Raw genomic sequence first — 22,086 nt, forward strand, 5'->3', positions numbered from 1 at the left:
CACAGATTATTAGCATAGGATGGGGGTGGGTAAGAGTCACTTCTGGCTAGTATAGACAGAGAGGGATACATAGAGAGTAGAATTCAGACTTCTGTTTGTCATTGACTTGGATACATGGCTTGGGCTTCCCTGCTGGCTCAGCTGGTAAAGAATCCATCTGCAATGCGGGAGACCTGGGTTCCACCCGAGGTTTGGGAAGATTCCCTGGAGAAGGGAATGGCTACCACTCCAGAATTCTGGCTTGGAGAATTCCAGGGACTGTATAGTCCATGGGGTCAGACATGACTGAGCGACTTTCACTTTGGATACATGGCTTAATCACTTAGTTTTAGAATAAGTCAATTTGTTATCTTCTGATCACCATTTCACCCAAGTCAAGGCTGTTGAATCCATTGGTTAAACAATGTCAAGAGAAATAACCTCTTTGGGGAGCAATATGCTTACGTGAAGAGTTTTTCTTTTTTAAAATGCATATGTGCATAGAAGCAATCTGATGTAATCCAACGTGAATTCAGGTACAGTCATTCAATGTCCCCTGTCATCAAGACAGTCATACATCCTTTGTACATAAAAATAATTACACACAAATGGGTGGAGGGTGTGTGGATCCTTGACTGTTGTTGCCACAGCTGTCATCTGTCTTGCTCTTTGGACTGAAACTTCTGGTGTGTTCTTTCTCTGGCTCAGGTCAGCAGAGTTCATCAGTGTGAATTTGCATTCCTTTTTTGAGAATATTGAATCTTCAATTCACACTCAGATTGGCTAAATAGAAGTAGGAGAAATAAGTAAAATGAATTATTGGAGACACCAGGGAAAGAAATACACGGAATTTACCACAAAAGAGTCATGGGAAGAAGAACCTCCTGAAAAATAAAAAATTCTCTTCTTAGGAGGAGAAGGAAAGTAGGTGAGATCATAAAAAATAAATTGTAAGAGTAGCTTGAAAAGGTAATGAAGGGTTGAGGGAGCTAGGATATAAATACTCATCTAAATATACAACCAGAGGGCCTGGACATTCTTCAGAATCCATTTTTAGTCAGTGCCTGTTGGTTGATAAGAACACATGTAATGGATTTTCTATTAACGGCAGAATTTAAAACTTCTGAAAATTCTACCTTAAAGAAATAAAAACATGTATTAATAACATATTATACAGAAATTAAAATGCAAGGAATTGGAATTAAGATTCATTTGTGAATAGTTTAATAGGCTGTAAGATAAAGTCAACTAAATAAAAGTAGTTAAAATGCTGGTGGTGCCATGTCTAATATTTAATTTTTCAATGCACTGAGTGAAACTCACCACTTATGGGACTTATAAGGCAAATACTCTTTACGTTTAAGATTGAGTCATCTGAACATATTGGTGAGGACATGAAGAAAAGAGAAGTATTGTGCACTACTTGCTGGAATGTAAATTGGTACTATCATTATGAAAAACAGTATGGAGGTTTTGTCAAAAAATTAAAAACAGAACCACTATATGGTCCAGCAATTCCATTTCTGGGTATTCACCTGAAGAAAACAAAAACACTAACACTAAAAGACATATGCTTGCTCATGTTCATTGAAACATTATTTACGATAGCAAAGACATGGAAACAACCTAACTGTCTACTGACAGATGAATAAAGAAAATGTGGCATGTATACATAAAATGAATAGTGTTTAGCCATAAAAAGAATGACTCTTACTATTTTCTTTATTAAAAAAAATTTTTTTAATATGAATCTGCCACGGGTATACACGTGTTCCCAGTCCTGAACCCCCCCTCCTACCTCCCTCCCCATACCATCTTTCTGGGTCATCCCAGTGCACCAGCCCGAAGCATCTTGTATCCTTCATCAAATCTAGACTGGTGATTCATTTCTTATATGATATTATACATGTTTCAATGCCATTCTCCCAAATCATCCCACCCTCTCCCTCTCCCACAGAGTCCAAAAGACTGTTCTGTACATCTGTGTCTCTTTTGCTGTCTCACATACAGGGTTATCATTATCATCTTTCTAAATTCCTAAATGACTCTTACTATTTTCAATAACATGGATGAATGTTAGGCTAAGGGCATTATTGAAGGTGTTATGCTAAGTGAACTGAGTCAGCCACAGAAAGATAGATGCAATCTGATCTCACTTATATGTGGAATCTTAAAAACAAAAACAAAACAAGCTCATAGATCCAGAGAATAGACTGGTGGTAGCCAGAGGTGGGAAGTGGGAGTGGGACAAATGGCTGAAGAGAGTCAAAGGTACAACTTTTCAGTTATAAAATAAATAAGTCATGAAGATGTAATGTACAGCATGAGGTTAACGATACTTAATAACATATTTGAAAGTTGCTTAGAGAGTGTCGGCTGTGAAGGCAGCCAAGAAGAGCTACCCTGGCCTGAGGGCAGGGGTGGGGGCCGAGAGGAGCTACCCCCAGAGGTAGGAGAAGCGGCTGCGCTTTGCTGGAGCAGCCGTGAAGAGAGACCCCACGTCCAAGGTAAGAGAAACCCAAGTAAGATGGTAGGCACTGAGAGAGGGGATCAGAGGGCAGACACACTGAAACCACAATCACAGAACTAGCCAATCTGACTGCACGGACCACAGCCTCGCCTAACTCAGTGAAACTAAGCCATGCCGTATGGGGCCACCCAAGATGAATGGGTCATGGTGGAGAGGTACAACAGAATGTAGACCACTGGAGAAGGGAATGGCAAACCATGAACAGTATGAAAAGGCAAAAAGATACAACACTGAAAGAGGAACTCCCCAGGTCAGTAGGTGCCCAATATGCTACTGGAGATCAGTGGAGAAATAACTCCAGAAAGAATGAAGGGATGGAGCCTAAGTAAAAACAATGATGGAAGCAGGGTTAAATGCTGTAAAGAGCATAGGAACCTGGAATGTTAGGTCCATGAATCAAGGCAAATTGGAAGTGGTCAAACAGGAGATGATAAGAGTGAACATCAACATTCTAGGAATCAGTGAACTAAGATGGACTGGAATGGGTGAATTTCACTCAGATGACCATTATATCTACTACTGTCGGCAAGAATCCCATAGGAGAAATGGAGTAGCCCTCATAGTCAACAAAAGAGTCCAAAATGGAATAGTTGGATGCAATCTCAAAAATGGCAGAATGATCTCTGTTCATTTCCAAGGCAAACCATTCAATATCACAGTAATCCAACCCAGGGATCAAAACCAGGTCTACCACATTGCCGGCAGATTGTGTATCATTTGAGTCACCAGGAAAGCCCAAAACTAATACAATAATGTGTATCAATTATATCTCAATAAAAAGATAAGAGTTTTTCGGTAGAGCTTCGCATACTAGTTTTGCTTGACATTGGGTGGAAAGGTGTATTTCAGGAGAGGCGAGCCGCCTCACTCAGCGCAGGCGGCCGCGAGCCGCCTCACTCAGCGCAGGCGGCCGCGAGCCGCCTCACTCAGCGCAGGCGGCCGCGAGCCGCCTCACTCAGCGCAGGCGGCCGCGAGCCGCCTCACTCAGCGCAGGCGGCCGCGAGCCGCCTCACTCAGCGCAGGCGGCCGCGAGCCGCCTCACTCAGCGCAGGCGGCCGCGAGCCGCCTCACTCAGCGCGGGCGGCCGCGAGCCGCCTCACTCAGCGCAGGCGGCCGCGAGCCGCCTCACTCAGCGCAGGCGGCCGCGAGCCGCCTCACTCAGCGCAGGCGGCCGCGAGCCGCCTCACTCAGCGCAGGCGGCCGCGAGCCGCCTCACTCAGCGTGACCGAGAGGAGCTACCCCACATCTGAGGTCAGGGTCAGCGGCCTAGAGTGCCAGGCTGCGATGGAACAGGAACGGCCGAGAGGAACTACCCTGCGTCCGAGGTCAGGGGTGGGACCGAGAGGAGCTACGCCGCGTCCGAGGTCAGTGGTGGCGGCTGTGAGGAGCTACCCCGCGTCTGAAGTCAGGGGCGGTGACTGGGAGGAGACACCCTGAGTCCGAGGTCAGGGGTGGCGGCCGAGAGGAGCTACCCCGCATCCGAGGTCAGTGGCGGCTGGGAGGAGACACCCCGTGTCCGAGGTCAGGGCAGCGGCTGGGAGGAGCTACCCTGCGTCTGAGGCCAGTGGTAGCCGGGAGGTGACACCCTGCATCCAAAATCAGGGGCGGCCAGGAGAAGCCACCTCTCGCGGAGGCCAGGAGCGGCAGCTGGGAGGAGCCACCCATGCCCAAGGCCAGGCCCGGCGGCCGGGAGGAGCAACCCGAGGAGTGGTGGCTGTGCAGCACAGGAGAGCCTAGAGGAGCTATCCCACGTTGAAGGTCAGGAACGGTGGCGGTAAGGAGATACCCCTCGTCTGAGGTAAGGAGCAGTGGCTGTGTGTTGCTGGAGCAACGTGGAGATACCCCACGCCAAGGTGAGAGAAACCCAAGTAAGATGGTAAGTGTTGCAAGAGGGCATCAGAGGGCAGACACACTGAAACCATACTCACAGAAAATTAGTCAATCTTATCACACTAGGACCACAGCCTTGTCTAACTCAGTGAAACCAAGCCATACCTACGGGGCAACCCAAGACGGGTGGGTCATGGTGGAGAGGCCTGACAGAATGTGGTCCACTGGAGAAGGGAGTAGCAAGCCACTTCAGTATTCCTGCCTTGAGAACCCCATGAACACTATGAAAAGGCAAAGTGCTAGGATACCAAAAGAGGAACTCCGGAGGTCATTAGATGCCCAATATGCTACTGGAGATCAGTGGAGAAATAACTCCAGGAAGAATGAAGGCATGGAGCCAAAGCAAAAACAATACCCAGTTGTGGATGTGACTGGTAATAGAAGCAAGATCTGATGCTGTAAAAAACAATATTGCATGGGAACCTGGAATGTCAGGTTCATGAATCAAGGCAAATTGGAAGTGGTCAAACAAGAGATGGCAAGGGTAAACATTGACATTCTAGGAATCAGTGAACTAAAATGGACTGGAATGGGTGAATTTAACTCAGATGACCATTACATCTACTACTGCGGGCAGGATCCCTCAGAAGAAATGGAGAAGCCATCAAGGTCAACAAAAGAGTCCAAAATGCAGTACTTGGATGCAGTCTCAAAATGACAGAATGATCTCTTCGTCTCCAAGGCAAACCATTCAATATTACAGTTATCCAAGTCTATGCCTCAACCAGTAACACTGAAGAAACTGAAGTTGAACGATTTTATGAAGACCTTCAAAATCTTTTAGAACTAACAGCTACAAAAGATGTACTTTTCATTATGGGGGACTGGAATGCAAAAGTAGGAAGTCAAGAAACACCTGGAGTAACGGGCCTATTTGGCCTTGGAATGCGGAATGAAGCAGGGCAAACAGTAATAGAGTTTTGCCAAGAAAATGCACTGGTCAAAGCAAATACCCTTTTCCAACAACAAAAGAGAGGACTCTACACATGGACATCACCAGATGGTCAACACCAAAATCAGATTGATTATATTCTTTACAGCCAAAGATGGAGAAACTCTATACAGTCAGCAAAAAGAAGACCGGGAGCTGACTGTGGCTCAGATCATGAACTCCTTATTGCCAAATTCAGACTTAAATTGAAGAAAGTAGGGAAAACCGCTAGACCATTCAGGTATGACCTAAATTAAATCCCTTGTGATTATGCAGCGGAAGTGAGAAATAGATTTAAGGGACTAGATCTGATAGATAGAGTGCCTGATGAACTGTGGAATGAGGTTTGTGACATTGTACAGGAGACAGGGATCAAGACCATCCCCATGAAAAAGAAATGCAAAAAAGCAAAATGGCTGTCTGGGGAGGCCTTACAAGTAGCTGTGAAAAGAAGAGAGGCCAAAAGCAAAAGAGGAAAGGAAAGATATAAGCATCTGAATGCAGAGTTCCAAAGAATAGCAAAAAGAGATAAGAAGGCCTTCTTCAGCGATCAATGCAAAGAAATAGACGAAAAGAACAGAATGGGAATGACTAGAGATCTCTTCAAGAAAATTAGAGATACCAAGGGAACATTTCATGCAAAGATGGGCTCGATAAAGGACAGAAATGGTGTGGACCTAACAGAAGCAGAAGATATTAAGAAGAGGTGGCAAGAATACACAGAAGAACTGTACAAAAAAGATCTTCATGACCCAGATAATCATGATGGTGTGATCACTAATCTAGAGCCAGACATCCTGGAATGTGAAGTCAAGTTGGCCTTGGAAAGCATCGCTACGAACAAAACTAGTGGAGGTGATGGCATTCCAGTTGAGCTGTTTCAAATCCTGAAAGATGATGCTGTGAAAGTGCTGCACTCAATATGTCAGCAAATGTGGAAAATTCAGCAGTGGCCACAGGACTGGAAAAGGTCAGTTTTCATTCCAGTCCCAACGAACGGCAATGCCAAAGAATGCTCAAACTACCGCACAGTTGCACTCATCTCACATGCTAGTAAAGTAATGCTCAAAATTCTCCAAGCCAGGCTTCAGCAATACGTGAACCGTGAACTCCCTGATGTTCAACCTGGTTTTAGATAAGGCAGAGGAACCAGAAATCAAATTGCCAACATCCGTTGGATCATCAAAAGAGCAAGAGAGTTCCACAAAAACATCTATTTCTGGTTTATTGACTATGCGCAAGCCTTTGACTGTGTGGATCACAATAAACTGTGAAAATTCTGAAAGAGATGGGACCACCAGACCAGCTGACCTGCCTCTTGAGAAATCTGTATGCAGGTCAGGAAGCAACAGTTAGAACTGGACATGGAACAACAGACTGGTTCCAAATAGGAAAAGGAGTACGTCAAGGCTGTATATTGTCACCCTACTTATTTAACTTCTATGCAAAGTACATCATGAGAAATGCTGGACTGGAGGAAACACAAGCTGGAATCAAGATTGCCAGGAGAAATATCAGTAACCTCAGATATGCAGATAACACCACCCTTATGGCAGAAACTGAAGAGGAGCTAAAAAGCCTCTTAATGAAAGTGAAAGAGGAGAGTGAAAAAGTTGGCTTAAAGCTCAACATTCAGAAAACGAAGATCATGGTATCTAGTCCCATCACTTCATGGGAAATAGATGGGTAAACAGTAGAAACAGTGTCAGACTTTAGCTTTTTGGGCTCCAAAATCACTGCAGATGTTGACTGCAGCCATGAAATTAGAAGACGCTTACTCCTTGGAAGTAAAGTTATGACCAACCTAGGTAGTATATTGAAAAGCAGAGACATTACTTTGCCGACTAATGTCCATCTAGTCAAGGCTATGGTTTTTCCAGTAGTCACGTATGGATGTGAAAGTTGGACTGTGAAAAAGGCTGAGTGCTGAAGAATTGATGCTTTTGAACTGTGGTGTTGGAGAAGACTCTTGAGGGTCCCTTTGACTGCAAGGAGATCCAACCAATCCATTCCAAAGAAGATCAACGCTGGGATTTCTTTGGAGGGAATGATGCTAATGCTGAAGCTCCAGTACTTCGGACACTTCATGTGAAGAGTTGACTCATTGGAAAAGACTCTGTTGCTGGGAGGGATTGTAGGCAGGAGGAGAAGGGGACGACCGAGGATGAGATGGCTGGATGGCATCACAGACTCGATGGACATGAGTCTGAGTGAACTCCGGGAGATGGTGATGGATAGGGAGTCCTGGCGTGCTGCGATTCATGGGGTCACAAAGAGTCGGACACGACTGAGCGACTCAACTGAACTGAACTGAATGTTATTTTGAATGGCAAACAGTTTCAAAGAAAATAGGGAAACTGAAAGCATCACTATGAACAAAGCTAGTGGAGGTGATGGTATTCCAGTTCAGCTATTTCAAATCTTGAAACAGGATGCTGTGAAAGTGCTGCACTCAATATGCCAGCAAATTTGGAAAACTCAGCAGTGGCCACAGGACTGGAAAAGGTCAGTTTTCATTCCAATCCCAAAGAAAGGCAATGCCAAAGAATGCTCAAACTACTGCACAATTGCACTCATCTCGCACACTAGTAAAGTCATGTTCAAAGTTCTCCAAGCCAGGTTAAGCAATACATGAACTGTGAACTTCCAGATGTTCAAGCTGGTTTTTGAAAAGGCAGAGGAGCCAGAGATCAAATTGCCAACATCCACTGGATCATCAAGTAAAGCAAGAGAGTTCCAGAAAAACATCTATTTCTGCTTTATTGACTATGCCAAAGCCTTTGACTGTGTGGATCACAATAAACTGGAAAATTCTGAAAGAGATGGGACCACCAGACTAGCTGACCTGCCTCTTGAGAAATCTGTATGCAGGTCAGGAAGCAACAGTTAGAACTGGACATGGAACAACAGACTGGTTCCAAATAGGAAAAGGAGTACGCCAAGGCTGTATATTGTCACCCTACTTATTTAACTTCTATGCAGAGTACATCATGAGAAATGCTGGACTGGAAGAAGTGCAAGCTGTAATCAAGATTGCCAGGAGAAATATCAATAACCTCAGATATGCAGATAACACCACCCTTATGGCAGAAAGTGAAGAGGAACTCAAAAGCCTCTTGATGAAAGTGAAAGAGGAGAGTGAAAAAGTTGGCTTAAAGCTCAACATTCAGTAAATGAAGATCATGGCATCCAGTCCCATCACTTCATGGGAAATAGATGGGAAACAGTGGAAACAGTGTCTGACTTTATTTTGGGGGGCTCCAAAATCACTGCAGATGGTGATTGCAGCCATGAAATTAGAAGACGCTTACTCCTTGGAAGGAAAGTTATGACCAACCTAGAAAGCATACTGAAAAGCAGAGTCATTACTTTGTCAACAAAGGTCCGTCTATTCAAGGCTATGATTTTTCCAGTGGTCATGTATGGATGTGAGGGTTGGACTGTGAAGAAAGCTGAGTGCTGAAGAATTGATGCTTTTGAACTGTGGTGTTGGAGAAGACTCTTGAGAGTCCCTTGGACTGCAAGGAGATCCAACCAGTCCATCGTAAAGGAGATCAGTCCTGGGTGTTCTTTTGAAGGACTGATGCTGAAGCTGTAACTCCAATACTTTGGCCACCTCATGCAAAGAGTTGATTCATTGGAAAAGACTCTGATGCTGGGAGGGATTGGGGGCAGGAGGAGAAGGGGACGACAGAGGATGAGATGGCTGGATGGCATCACCAACTCAATGGATGTGAGTCTGAGTGAACTTTAGGAATGGTGCTGGACAGGGAGGCCTGGCGTGCTGCGATTCATGGGGTCACAAAGCGTTGGACACAACTGAGCGGCTGAACTGAACTGATACTTACAATGGCATTTGTGGTATCTCTACTGCAGACAGTACACTACTACATGAACTGTACTTTTCAGCACTCTGAACTGCAACACAACCAAATAATAAAACACACAATCCCAGTCTATTTGGGCCAGAAGAACTTCTGTGAATAAAACAATCTGCAATCTCCCTGAAGGCAGAATTTAATGTTTATACCGTCTATCACTATAATTTAGCTTCTCTATGACTTGAAAGTCTTGTTATTGTTTAGTGGCTCAGTCATGTCCTACTCTTTTGTGACCCCAGGGAGTTTAGCCCACTAGGCTCCTCTGTCTATGGGATTTCCCAGGCAACAGTACTGGAGTGGGTTACCATTTCCTTCCCCAGGGGATCTTCCCAACCCAAGGATCAAACCCGTGTCTCCTTCACTGGCAGGCAGATTTTTACCAGAGTCACCTGGAAAACTTGTTGAAAGTAACAGAATACATACGTGTAGCTACATACATGAGTGGTGAAGAATAGCAAGGAAGGGCAAAAGTAGCCTGAGAAGGGGGTTTTATTACTAATATATAACAATTATTGAGTGCTCAGTGTGTTTCAGGCACTACAAACCCTTTCAATACACAAATCACTTAATCTTGCAATAACTTTATAAGGTATCATTATTGTCTCCTTTTACCAAAGAGACAACTCAAGGACTGAAAAGTAAATTATGAATTGTTCAAACTTTGACAGCGAAAGGGCTTCCCAGGTAGTGCTAGTGGTAAAGACCCCACCTGTCAATGCACAAGACCCAAGATATAGGTTCCATCCGGTTGTGAAGTTCCCCTGGAGGAGGGCATGGCAACCCACTCCAGTATTCTTGCCTGAGAAATCCCATGGACTGAGGAGTCTGGCAGGCAACCATCCATAACGTCGCTTAAGAGTAACGTGAGACTAAAGCGACTTAGCATACATGCAGTAGTTGAATCTAAGTTCGAGTTGTTTGTGGAGTTTGGTACTGAAAAAGAAAATTGCTGTAAATTAAAGATTTACATATGGAAAGGCACAGAGAGAAAAAAAGCAAATCATCTGAGAGGTGAGTTGGGCCAAAATGGAGTGAACACTCATATATGTGTTGGGGTTGAGGGAGACAGTGTAAGGAAGTGAGGTGGATGAAGACAGTCAGAGAGACATTGTGTGTTACAGCCCTTACAAGTCAAGTGGAAACTCTCAGATATGATAGATACAGTTGGTGGTAAGGAGCCATTGCATGATTTCTAAGATAGAGTCATAAGATGAAAATGTTTCATGGGGCTTGAAAAGGCAGTGTAGGACAGTGTATTATAATAGTGTACCATTGTAGGCAAGTGGTTAAGAGTGTAATTATGAGGGCTGGGAGCTGAATTGCTTTCAAGTCCTGGGTCAGCTGCGTAGCAGTTGTGTGACTTTGGGCACGTAATGTCAAACCTCAGTTTCTGTGACTGTAAAATGGGAGTAAGAATAAAATTACACATGTCAGAGGATAATTGTGAGGATTAAATGATTTAATCTCTTTCAAATACTTGGGATAATTCCTGGCACATAGTCAGTGCTTAGTCAATGCTAGTTGTTATTATTCCCGTAGATATGTGTTATTATTCCCTCAGGTATGTAATAAACTGTGGCAGGGATGCTAAGCTTGAATGTTGCAAGAGTACATTAAAGCCTGTGAAAGGACTACATGCCAGTGGAAGACAGGAAGGTACAGATAATGGGGAAGCACACTTCAAGAAGGAAAAATGTCTGCTTGAATGAAGGTGTATGAGTCAAGACTTGCAAAGGGTTTGCTTTCCAAAGGGTTTCACCGGAAGTTAATGAGGTTCATAGTGGAAGTGCCTAGTCCAGCTGTTCAATATTACCAGGAATGGCTGGCAGTAATGTGAGACAGGAGTCAGAGTCTTTAAAATCAACAGTTATGGTTCGGGAGTAGCTAGAACCATCCATTGTTTTAGGTCTATTGTATTTTATATCCATATCTTCATGCCAGTGGAGCAAAACAACTTACATACATATATATATGTGCGTGTGTATAAAAGCTTTATTGAAAATTCTGTGGGCTATTCTGATCCTTAAACCACGTACTCCTGGATAGAGATTATCACTTGAAGCTCAAGCCTGTAGAAAGAGTGCAATCAATAAAATATATGTTCTACTTTAAAAAATATCCTGTTACTCAGCCATAAAAAAGAACAAAATAATGCCATTTGCAGCAATATGTATATACGGAGAAGGCAATGGCACCCCACTCCAGTACTCTTGCCTGGAAAATCCTATGGATGGAGGAGCCCGGTAGGCTGCAATCCATGGGGTCGCTAAGAGTTGGATACGACTGAGCGACTTCACTTTCACTTTTCACTTTCATGCCTTGGAGAAGGAAATGGCAACCCACTCCAGTGTCCTTGCCTGGAGAATCCCAGGGACGGGGGAGCTTGGTGGGCTGCCGTCTATGGGGTCACACAGAGTTGGACATGACTGAAGTGACTTAGCAGCAGCAGCAGAGATGATCATACTAAGTAAGTCAGAGGGAGAAAGACAAATATCATATGACATCAATTTTATGTGGAATCTAAGAAACGGATAAAAATGACTTATTTACAAAACAGAAATAGAGTTGCAGACATAGAAAACAAACTTTTAGTTACCAAAGGGAAAAGGGAGCAGGAGATAATTAGGAGTTTGGGAATCGCATATACACAGTACTATATATAAAATAAATAACAAGAAATTACTGTATAGCACAGGGAACTATATTCTATGTCTTGTCATAATCCATAATGAAAAAGAATCTAAAAAAGAAAAAAATATATAAAACTGAATCACTATGCTGCACACCTGAAACTAACACAACATTGACAATCAACTATACTTGAATTAAAAAAAAAAATCCTGCATTGTTTTAGGGAGGATATAGGGCATTTTTCAAGGATACATAAAATATTGAATATATGACAAGATCACATAAACTAAATGAGGGACAAGGTAAAACAAAGTGGAAAAAAAGAGCAAAGCATGAATCAGATAAAAAACACATGGGAGAAAGGGGAAAGCCTTATACATTTGCCCCAGGTGGAACAAAGCGTTGGTTTTAAGCCTTTAAATGGTTGGGCTGATGCTGTACACACACATTTTCAATTAGAACACAGAGGAATATGAGTAGTCTGTTAGAAAGGCTAATTAACAGTTTGTAAAGAAAGAAACCTAATTGTATACCTAAGTTAAAAAAAAAATCAAGGCAAAGAAAATCTGGGATAAAAGATGGAAAGAAAATTACGGCTTTGAAATATGTTACTTAAAGTGCAGAAAATACACTATGCAGTAAAAACTAAAAAGATTTTCTTCTTTTAAACTTTTGCAGTGAGCTGAGAGGTAACTCCTCTAAGTCAGAGAAAGCAGACAAAAGGTTACAAAAACATCCATTTCCCCTGGGTTGACAAGCATGAAAAGCTCTGATGAGAGTTAAGGCTGCTTTATGAATTTGAATTGTCTTCACAATTGCACTTACTTTTCATCAATTTGAGGAAAAGAGAGGACCAGAAAAACCTGCAAATGGTAACAGTAGACATGGCACTAAATTACAACTAAAGCAACATGTTAAAATGCACGATACTTTTAGAAGCCAAACAAAAATATAAGAGTTTTAAAACACCTTGAGGAAAACAAGGGATTCACCCTATGGCTAAAACCCAAAAATATTACAGTCTTTTACATACATTTTTTCCTTGAAGTGTCCGTTTCGATTTATATGTTTAAGAAAAAATCTTCCTATTTATTTCTTGAAGCAGAAAGTGTTAGACGCTCAGTCATGTCCGACTCTGAAACCCATGGGCTGCCGTCAACCTGGCTCCTCTGTCCATGGAATTCTCTAGGCAAGAATACTGGAGTGGGTTGCCATTCTCTTCTCCAGGGGATCTTCCCCATCCAGGATTCGAACCCCATCTCCTGCATTGCAGGTAGGTTCTTTCCCATCTGAGCCACCGGGAAAGACCAGTTATTTGTATCTCTTCAAATAAAGGATAAACATATACACCTTAGAAACTGTCAAACATACTGAAGAAAACACTTGCAGAAAAATTTCACCTGGCCTTTTAAAAAATGCTGCTTGGAAGGGAATTTTATTTTTTCACCATATGTTTAATTTGTTGTTATAAAGACAAAAGTATATGACTTAAAGAAAAAAAAAAACAAGCAACGATGTGTAATCTAATGAAAAACAAAATATAAGAGAGCGGAAGGAATAACCTACAGAATGGGCAAAGCCGGATATTGTTTTATTAGAATATATTGGATGCGATATCAAAGAAAATTTCCCTTATCTACTCGAGTCACAAGAAGCGAATTCTATACTAACATTTATATCTATCTATATACTCATAATTTCGTGGACTTGTACAGACAAGGGCTCTCTAAACGTAAAAGCCCTCGGTGATTCAGCTGATAAGCGTTCCCCTGCTCGCCCTTTTACTGAGGGGCAAGAGAAGCGAGGACATTCCTCCCCTAATTCCAACCTGTTTCGTAACTTGGCGCAATCAGGATTCAATAGAACCTGCCGGGAGCTGTCCCGAGCCTGCGGCTGATTGGCCGAGCGCAGAGCACCGGGCGTGGGCTTTGCGCAAGTTCTCCGCTCCCTGCTCCCAGGGCCACGGGGAGTCGGGGCGCCTTCGAGCAGCGGCTCTTCAAGACTTAGGAGCCAGGACCGCTGTTCGCATCCGCCGCGTCTTTCCGCTGGAGTCTGAATCTCTTCTTCAAAGGTTCACGCCTTGGTGAACATTCCGAGGGAAAGCCCGAGGTAGGGCGTGGGAAGCTGCGGACTAGACGGAGAAGGTTGGGGGGAGGATGGGTGGGCCCTCTAATTTCCTGAGTTGGGTCTCCTGGGGCGGAGGGCTTCGGAGGAGAGGGAAGGGGAGATGCCAGTTGGCAAGTCCACGGGGACTAAAAGGGGTGAGACTTATTCTCAGTTGGGGAGCTCTTGAGGCACCCGTCTCTAGTTGGTGTTTTGGGTTTTTTTTTTTTTTTTTTTTTTTGAGCTAGTTGTGCGCCCTGGAGTCTGCTGCCGCGAGCCTGCAGAGCCAGCGCTGTGCGGGCAGCCGGGCTCTGAGCCCGCGGGCAGATGGATGGCGTGGGTGACCGGGAGGGAGAGCTGCGGTGGAGGCGGCCAAAGTCCGGGTCGGGCCGCCGCCCTGCCCGTCGGCTCGCGTGCGGAGGCTGGATGCCTGACGCTGAGGCATGTCCCTGCGGCGACCCTCGAGGCCACGAGCCGCTGAAGCATCAGGGCGAGCGCTCCGCCCTTCTGCCGGCTGAGTAAAGTTGTAGGGAAGTTCAGTTTCACGTTAGCCTTCTGAGGATCTTACGTTTGACTGATTGGCTGTGGTTGCTCCTCAGGTCGCGATGGATCTTGAAGACGGTCGCAATGGAAGAGCAGCGGGGGGAAATTTCTTGAAAAGGGACAAAAAAAGGTAGTTTGTTTCACTTTCATATTTACCGTGGCTTGAGAAACTTGGGAGATTTGTTTCCAGCCTCCAACTCTGAATTAAACGAGCTGATGATGATGGTGGTGGTGATGGGTTTTTGTATCTTAAATGCGGGCAATTGCGGAGGTTCGCTTGCTTGAGCTGAGCCCAGCATTTGCACTGTGAGCTTCTTCCTCAGCTTTCTGGTCCCACACAGACCAAGGTTCATTTCCTTTCCTGTGTTCCTTCTGCTTTATGTGTGATGTTGATCGTTCGCGAGCCTGCTTTGTGGTCCAGTGTGTTCCTTCTGGTAAAACAGTCACATAAACATTGCATGTTAGTGGCACGCAGCAGATGGGACAGAAGGCCCCAACTACTTTTAAGTATTCTTGTTTTCTTTTTAAGGCAATGGGTATCTGACTCTGGTAGAAGTAATTGTGAGACGAGTGTACTACCAAAGAATTATTAGAATGGTGTAAAATTATCCTGACTATGTATAGAATTGGCTCTGTAATCACATAAGAAAAATAAGTAAATTTTGATCACAGTGCAATATCTGTACGGGAAATTTTTAATTTCACTCAGCTCTGTTAGTAATAAATGGTAAACTTAAATTAGTAAAGTTATTAATATTATTAGAAACCAAGCTTTTCAGTGTAAGAGAAAAGAAATACAAGTGTGGACATTAAGTAGACTTTTTTAAAACAATGTTGAATCTGAATGTTATTTCATGATTTTTTTTAAATAGGTCAGTTTCTGTCCATTGAGAGCACACTCAATGTCAATCTTGGTTTTTCAATATGTTTCCTTACAAAAAGGAAATCTGCACCCAACAGAGAAAGGGTTAATGCCAATTGAGGCCAAGGTTGGAGTATCTTGTGGTACCTGAAAAGGAGAGGCGGAGGGCAATTATCAAAAAGGACACAGGAGCTGGCTTGAAGGGGCTTTCACCGGCCCACATCTGGGACAGTTTGAGCATCAACAAGAATAATGACTGTACTTGATTGTGAAATACTGAGTAAATTAATTTTTTAAATAAAATTCTGAGAGGGGGGAGGAAAACTAAGGGAGAGAGAAACGGGGAGAGAGAGAGGGAGAACATTCTTCACAGAAAAATTTTGAAACCTGCATTGTTATAATTGGTTCAGGCAAGGGTTGTTAATGGATCCTAAACCACTCAGAGAAAGGTTGAATCTACAAATTAGCCACAGTTCTTAATTGGAAAAAGGAAAATGTGATTTTTTTTCTGGTGGAAAGATACTGCAGTTAGTCACCTTAACCAGGTGATCATACCTGGCTTGGCTCTTGGAATAGACTGCGTTAGTGACATGACACCACCTAGGAAGTATATTTGCAAAATCATTTAGTGAATCTAATTTATCAAGCTTTCAGACTAATGCTGTCCAATAGAAATATAATGTGAACCACATACGATGTAAACCACATTTGTAATTATTAATTTTCTAATAGCAACCTTTAAAAAGTAAAAAGAAACAGGTGAAATTAATGTTGGAAATACATTTTAAGGATCCAAGTATATTAAACCTATTATTTCTACATGTAATGAGGATTATTAATGAGATAGTTTGCATTCTCTTTTACAATGTATCCTCAAATCTGTATTTCATACTTACTGCACAATTTGGACAAAGATTGAAACAGACATATCCAAGATGTGGGACATTCTATAGACAACTGCTTTTGTTTCTATAAAAAGTCAATATTTCCAGTGTTCTTGCCTGGAGAATCCCAGGGACGGGGGAGCCTGGTGGGCTGCCGTCTATGGGGTCGCACAGAGTCGGACACGACTGAAGTGACTTAGCAGCAGTAGCAGGTAGGGAGAAGAATTTCTAGATTTAAAAGAGACTAAAGAGACTTTTGGACTCAGAGGGAGAGGGAGAGGGTGGGATGATTTGGGAGAACGGCATTCTAACATGTATACTATCATGTAAGAATTGAATCGCCAGTCTGTGTCTGACGCAGGATACAGCATGCTTGGGGCTGGTGCGTGGGGATGACCCAGAGAGATGTTATGGGGAGGGAGGTGGGAGGGGGTTCATGTTTGGGAACGCATGTAAAAATTAAAGATTTTAAAATTAAAAAAAAAATTAATTAAAAAAAATAAAATTTACCTAGAATCTAAAATAAAATAAAATAAAATAAAATAGACAACCAAAAGAAAAAAAAAGAGAGACTAAAGAGACTAATGGAGAAGGAAGTGGTAGCCTGCCCACTCCAGTATTCTTGCCTAGGAAGTCCCTTGGACAGAGGAGCCTGGCGGGTTACGGTCCATGGGGTGGCAAAAGAGTCAGACACGGCTTAGTGATTAAACAACAACAAAGAAACAAAACCACCACGTATAATACATGAGCCTTAATTACATCAGAGTTCTAAAAAGGAAAAACCTATAGAAACCATTCTTGGAAATTTTAAATGTGGATTGATAGCAAAATTGCTGTTATTTTTATTGTATGTGATAATGGTAGGAAAACATGTGAAGTGCCATGATCTTTGCAGCTTATTTTCAAATAGTTTGGCGATTAAAAGTTACAAACTTCTTTATGCATTAAAGAAAATATGGTCAAAATGTTCACAGTTGTTGAATCTAGGTGAATTTTTAATGGGTAGTCATTATTAATATTCTTTTTGTTTGTTTGAAGGTTTTCATAATAAATTTTCATAAAATAGATTATATAGAGTGGAAGGTAGATACATCCCTTTTTGTTTTTAAGTTTTTAAACTTGGTACATTAAACAAATACATATTTTTTGATGCAAACACTTAGGGACATTGAAATAAGAAGTATTAAGGCTCTGTGGAAGGAAAAATTTATTTGATAGATTGGTGGTTTCCAGAGGTGGAGGAAAGAGGGATGGGTGAAGGGGGTCAAAAGGTCCAAAGTGCCAGTTACAGAATAAGTCACGGAGGTATAATGTACAGCAGTGTGACTCCAGTTAATAACACTGTATTGCATATTTGAAAGTGGCTAAGAGTAAATATTGAAAGTTCTCATCACAAGGAAGAAAATTCTGTGATTTTTGTATGATGACAGATGTTAACTAGACTCGTGGTGATGATTTCCCAATATATACAAATATCAAATCATTCTCTTATACACCTGAAACTAATACAGTGTATGTCAGTTATACCTCAGTTTTAAAAAATTTATTTATTTTCAATTGAAGGACAATTGCTTTACTGTACTGTGTTGGTTTCTGCCAAACATAAACATGAATCACCCATAGGTATACATATGTCCCCTCCCTCTCGACCCTTTTTGAAAAAGGTATTCAATAAATATTTGTGGGACATTTACTTATTTATTTTTCTGTAAGAGCCCATATTTTGAAAAACAATATTTCTTTTGAACTTGCATATACTGTCATTTTTATTGTTGATTGCTGTCATGGTCTACAAACGTTTTTTTCAAACTAGAATTTTTTTTAGTTAAGTAACATTAAACTGTGCTCACCATTATTGGTGTGAGTCTGTTTTTTATAAAGCTATGTATTTTTCCAGTTTTATTGAGTTATAATTGACCTACAATACCTTGTAAGTTTAAAGTGTATAGCATAATGGTTTGAATTACAAATATTGTGATGAGAACTTTTAGGATCCACCCTCTTAACAGCTGATTCATCTGTGTCATATAGCAGTGTTAACTGTAGGCATCTTGTGGCACATTGCGTCTCTAGCACTCTTCTCTTATAACTGAAAGTTTGTACCTTTGGAGCAGCTTTCTCTCATCCTGTCTTCCCCCTCTAGAAATCACAAATCTTTTCTTTTTCTATGAGTTTGTTTTTTAAACTGTATATTCTAATTCAGAGTCATAAAGAAGCATGTGACTTGCTGATAATGTGAATAGGTATAATGCTTGGGTAATAGTACCCTTTGGCGTATTTGTAAAGATTCTTTATTAAAATGTGATTTTATAAGCAACTTCCTATTTGTCAGCACTGTGTTGGAGCAAATGGGAATAAATGAATCTTCTAAGAGGGGTGACAGTCAGTGTTCCCGGCAGGGAGCATCTCAGAAGTCTGACGCTGCACCAGATAGCCTGGTATCTGGGAGTTAGACTTCTCCGTGGAAAGCTTGGCTTCATTCTGTGTGACCTTGGACAAGTAAGTTAACTCTTCTTGTCTGTAAAGGAAGAATAAAAATGTGCCTGCCTCACAGAGATTAAGATGAAATGAGGTCTTGTATGGAACGTGTTTACTTAGCCAGTGTCTGGAACATTATAAATTCTTCAGAGTAGCCACAGTTTTGGAGAATGAAAAAATAAATAAAAAGCTTAGAGCTAAAACTCAATTCTGTATGGCTATTTTTCTCCTCTCATCCTGATTCCAGGAGTACTGAAACCGTGCCTTTACTGGGAATAGGGTGGAACCGAATCTGAAGAGCTGTGTTTGTATATTTTGTGTGTTTCTCAGCAGTGGAACATCGCTCCAAAGCCAAATATGGAGTAGACTCTGGATTTTTTTTCTTTAGAAGTTTCTTCGACTCTTTGACCTTGCTTAGCATAAAGAACAAAGACACAGATGAATTTACTTTTTGAACTTGAAAAGCTGTGTAAAAAGAATGTACTTCTTTCCTGAGATAGTCTTTCTTTTAGAAATAGGAAAATACAGATGCGGAGGCTGCTCTCATATGCTGGATGGCAGTTAGAGTAGAACATTAGTTAGAGAGTTTTGAATCTGTGCTCAAAATAATTTACCTTTCTCTGCCTGAGGACAGCTTTTTTTTTTTTTTCAGTTTACAAACCATCCTTTTTGATGGTGCTTTTTCTAGGTTGTGTGTATTGCCACCATGGCCCATTTAGGGCTCCAGACATCTTTTCAGAATTAGATTTGCTCATGGAGAGTGATTGAATTATGTTTCTTTCTTAGGATAATTTCTGCCCTGCATGTTTGCCACTACTCTCTCTGAAGTAAAGGAATAATATCTAGGTAGATGAAGGATAATATCTAGGTAGATAGAAGGATAGACTATCTGTTGCTAAAATCACTGAGATGATAATTAAAGGGATTAACTCTGGGGAGCATGAGTGAATTCTAAGTGGAAGAAAGACAGGAAGCTCTCTTTTTTTAGTGTTAGTTTTTCTAATTCCAAATTTCTGTGTCTCTGTGTATTCATCATAGAAAATTAGGAAATACCAAAGGCACAAGGAAGAAAATAATTTGAAATCTCAACACCCAGTGATAGCCCCGTGTATAGATTTCTAGGTATATGTAAACATACTTAAACTTTATAAATGGGATCATATTTATAACCTGTTTTTTAAATGACACTGTAGACATGTTTCTTTGTCCTGGTTGTTGCTAAATATAAGCTCTACGTTGATTGAATATAGATTTACATAGTTTTTAAAGTTTTATGTAATTCTGTTGCTAGGTTTTTCAGTAAAAAAGATGAGAAGAAAGAAAAGAGACCAACTGTCAGTACTTTTACAATGGTGAGTTTGAATGTGTTCACTATTCTATATATACACACACACAGCTGATTCACTTTGCACAGCAGAAACCAACACAAGGTTGTAAACCAATCTCACTCCAATGAAAACAAAGCAAAACAAAAGAAAAAGTGCTGTGCCTTCTCTTGATCTAAAAAAGAGGTTTCATCTGGTAAAATATTTTCTTGGGGAGTATGTTAATGAAGAGGTAAAATGAACTCACTTAATTCAGCTTGTTTTCAGGGAATGATGAGCATTGTACACAAACTTGCTGTGTGCAGAGAGCCTCCAGAGTCCCCTGTCCTGGCCTGGGTTTCAGTATTCTCCTAACCAGTTATGTCACCAGTGATATGTCAACTACACAAGCACTTCTCCCATTGGTGGTCTCAGTCCTAGACAGAGGAAACCAGCCTCATGGAGTGTGGTTCAAACAAAACCTGGGGTACCCTGTCGCCAAAGGCTCTAATCCTGGCAGGTTTGAGGTCAAAGTCCCAGGCACTCATAGCAGAAGTTAGCAATGGGTTATTAATTACTGTGGCTTAGTACCTGTCACTGTGCTTCTGTGCTGAATAACTGAAAATCTGGAATTTGAAAACCTTAATATACTTCTTTGTCTTATTTTCTGGTTTCCTGGTGGCCACTTAGATTTTCTTTAATCAGATTTGGAATAAGACAGGCTGGTTGATGAGCCCTCTTTACCTGTATCCGTTTTTTTTTTTTTTTTTTCCAGAGAATGCAGATTTAGGGGAACTGTGCAGTTAGAACCTGGAAGACTTACTGAACTAATTAAGTCTTGTAGTACACACTTTGTAATTCAGACATAACGCACCACACACTTATAAAATTTGTGTATGTGTGTGTGGCAGGCTATCTTATAAAATGAATATTTGTAAAATTGAATATTAAGTATGGTTACAAGCATAAAAAAGAGCTGCCTTTTACACTCCAGTGATCTTATATGAACATCTTCTTGCACTTCAGTTGCTCTTGATAAAATTCCACCTTTGAGTCTGTCTTTACTCTCTTTGGAATTTTGGGGAAATGAGACTGTGTACTCGGGTTATTCTCAGAAATAACCAAGTGACAGTTTTTGTTTTACATTTCATTTTATATTCTTATATTAAAAGAAGCCTTGCTGTTAAAATAGGGTTTATTCCCAAGATTTAATTTCCAGTTCTGTCATTTTGAGACTAGAATATTTCTGTCTTTTTGTAATTTCATTTTTTATAAGTAAGTTAAATTTAAAAAATTAGTTTTATGTTTTAGAAAATTTATCAGACCTAATATATAGAGGTAAGACTATTAAACCAGTTCAGGCCACCAAAGAATAAAAATCTGGAGTTTTAAGGACAGGTGATAATTACAACACAAATATAGCTTTTTATGCCATGGGTTGCAATAAATACTTTCTATGTGAATGCATTAATCTTTACAACTCCCTTGGAGATAGATACTGTAATTGTTTTAATTTTGTAGATGAAGAAAGGGAGGTGAGACTTAATAACTTGCCTAGTAATACTCATCAGGGCCATGGTTCAGACTTGAGAAAGTCACACTAAAACATAGTGCTCAGGTTGGCATAGGAAGGAAGGAATATATTCTTGGCTTTTTGATGGAAAGCTATACTGAATGTTTATGTGGCTTTTCCTCATGCCTTTCTCTTAAAGAAGTTGACACAGAAAACTGAACTTGTGTATAAAATCTATATAGACAGAGACATATTCAGAATGTTTGACAGTAAAATGCTGATGCTATTAGTGAGAGAGTCAATTCCTAGGCAGGTTGATGAGAAATCCGGGGGTCCCCAAGGAGAGAGGGGTCTGGAATTCTCAAGGAGGAGGAAAGGGCAAACTTTTTTTTGTCTACATTCCTTGGTCTTAGTCAATTATAAAACTCAATTTAAACTCTGTACTAGGGATTATATAACAACAATGTATCCTGCTTGAGGACAGTTTCTCCTTCCTGAAAACCTTCTGGCTAATCCTGTTATCTTAAAATGTGAATTATGAGAGTGGGTCTAGTAAG

At 41.4% G+C, this 22,086-nt stretch overlaps 1 protein-coding gene across 4 annotated transcripts in view; it reads left to right on the plus strand.

Moving 5' to 3' along the window:
• The first annotated feature begins 13,806 nt into the window (after positions 1-13,806).
• Positions 13,807-22,086, plus strand: part of ABCB1 (ATP-binding cassette, sub-family B (MDR/TAP), member 1) — a 101,642-nt gene continuing 93,362 nt past the window's right edge. The window contains exons 1-3 of one of the 4 annotated variants that reach the window (XM_042248304.2): positions 13,807-13,951; positions 14,545-14,618; positions 20,004-20,064. In XM_042248304.2, coding sequence (XP_042104238.1) covers positions 14,551-14,618; positions 20,004-20,064 — 129 coding nt within the window. In that variant the 5' untranslated portion in view covers positions 13,807-13,951; positions 14,545-14,550. 4 annotated transcript variants of the gene reach the window in all.

This window comes from Ovis aries, chromosome 4 (assembly GCF_016772045.2).
Source record: "Ovis aries strain OAR_USU_Benz2616 breed Rambouillet chromosome 4, ARS-UI_Ramb_v3.0, whole genome shotgun sequence".
Classification (NCBI taxonomy): Eukaryota; Metazoa; Chordata; class Mammalia; order Artiodactyla; family Bovidae; genus Ovis; species Ovis aries.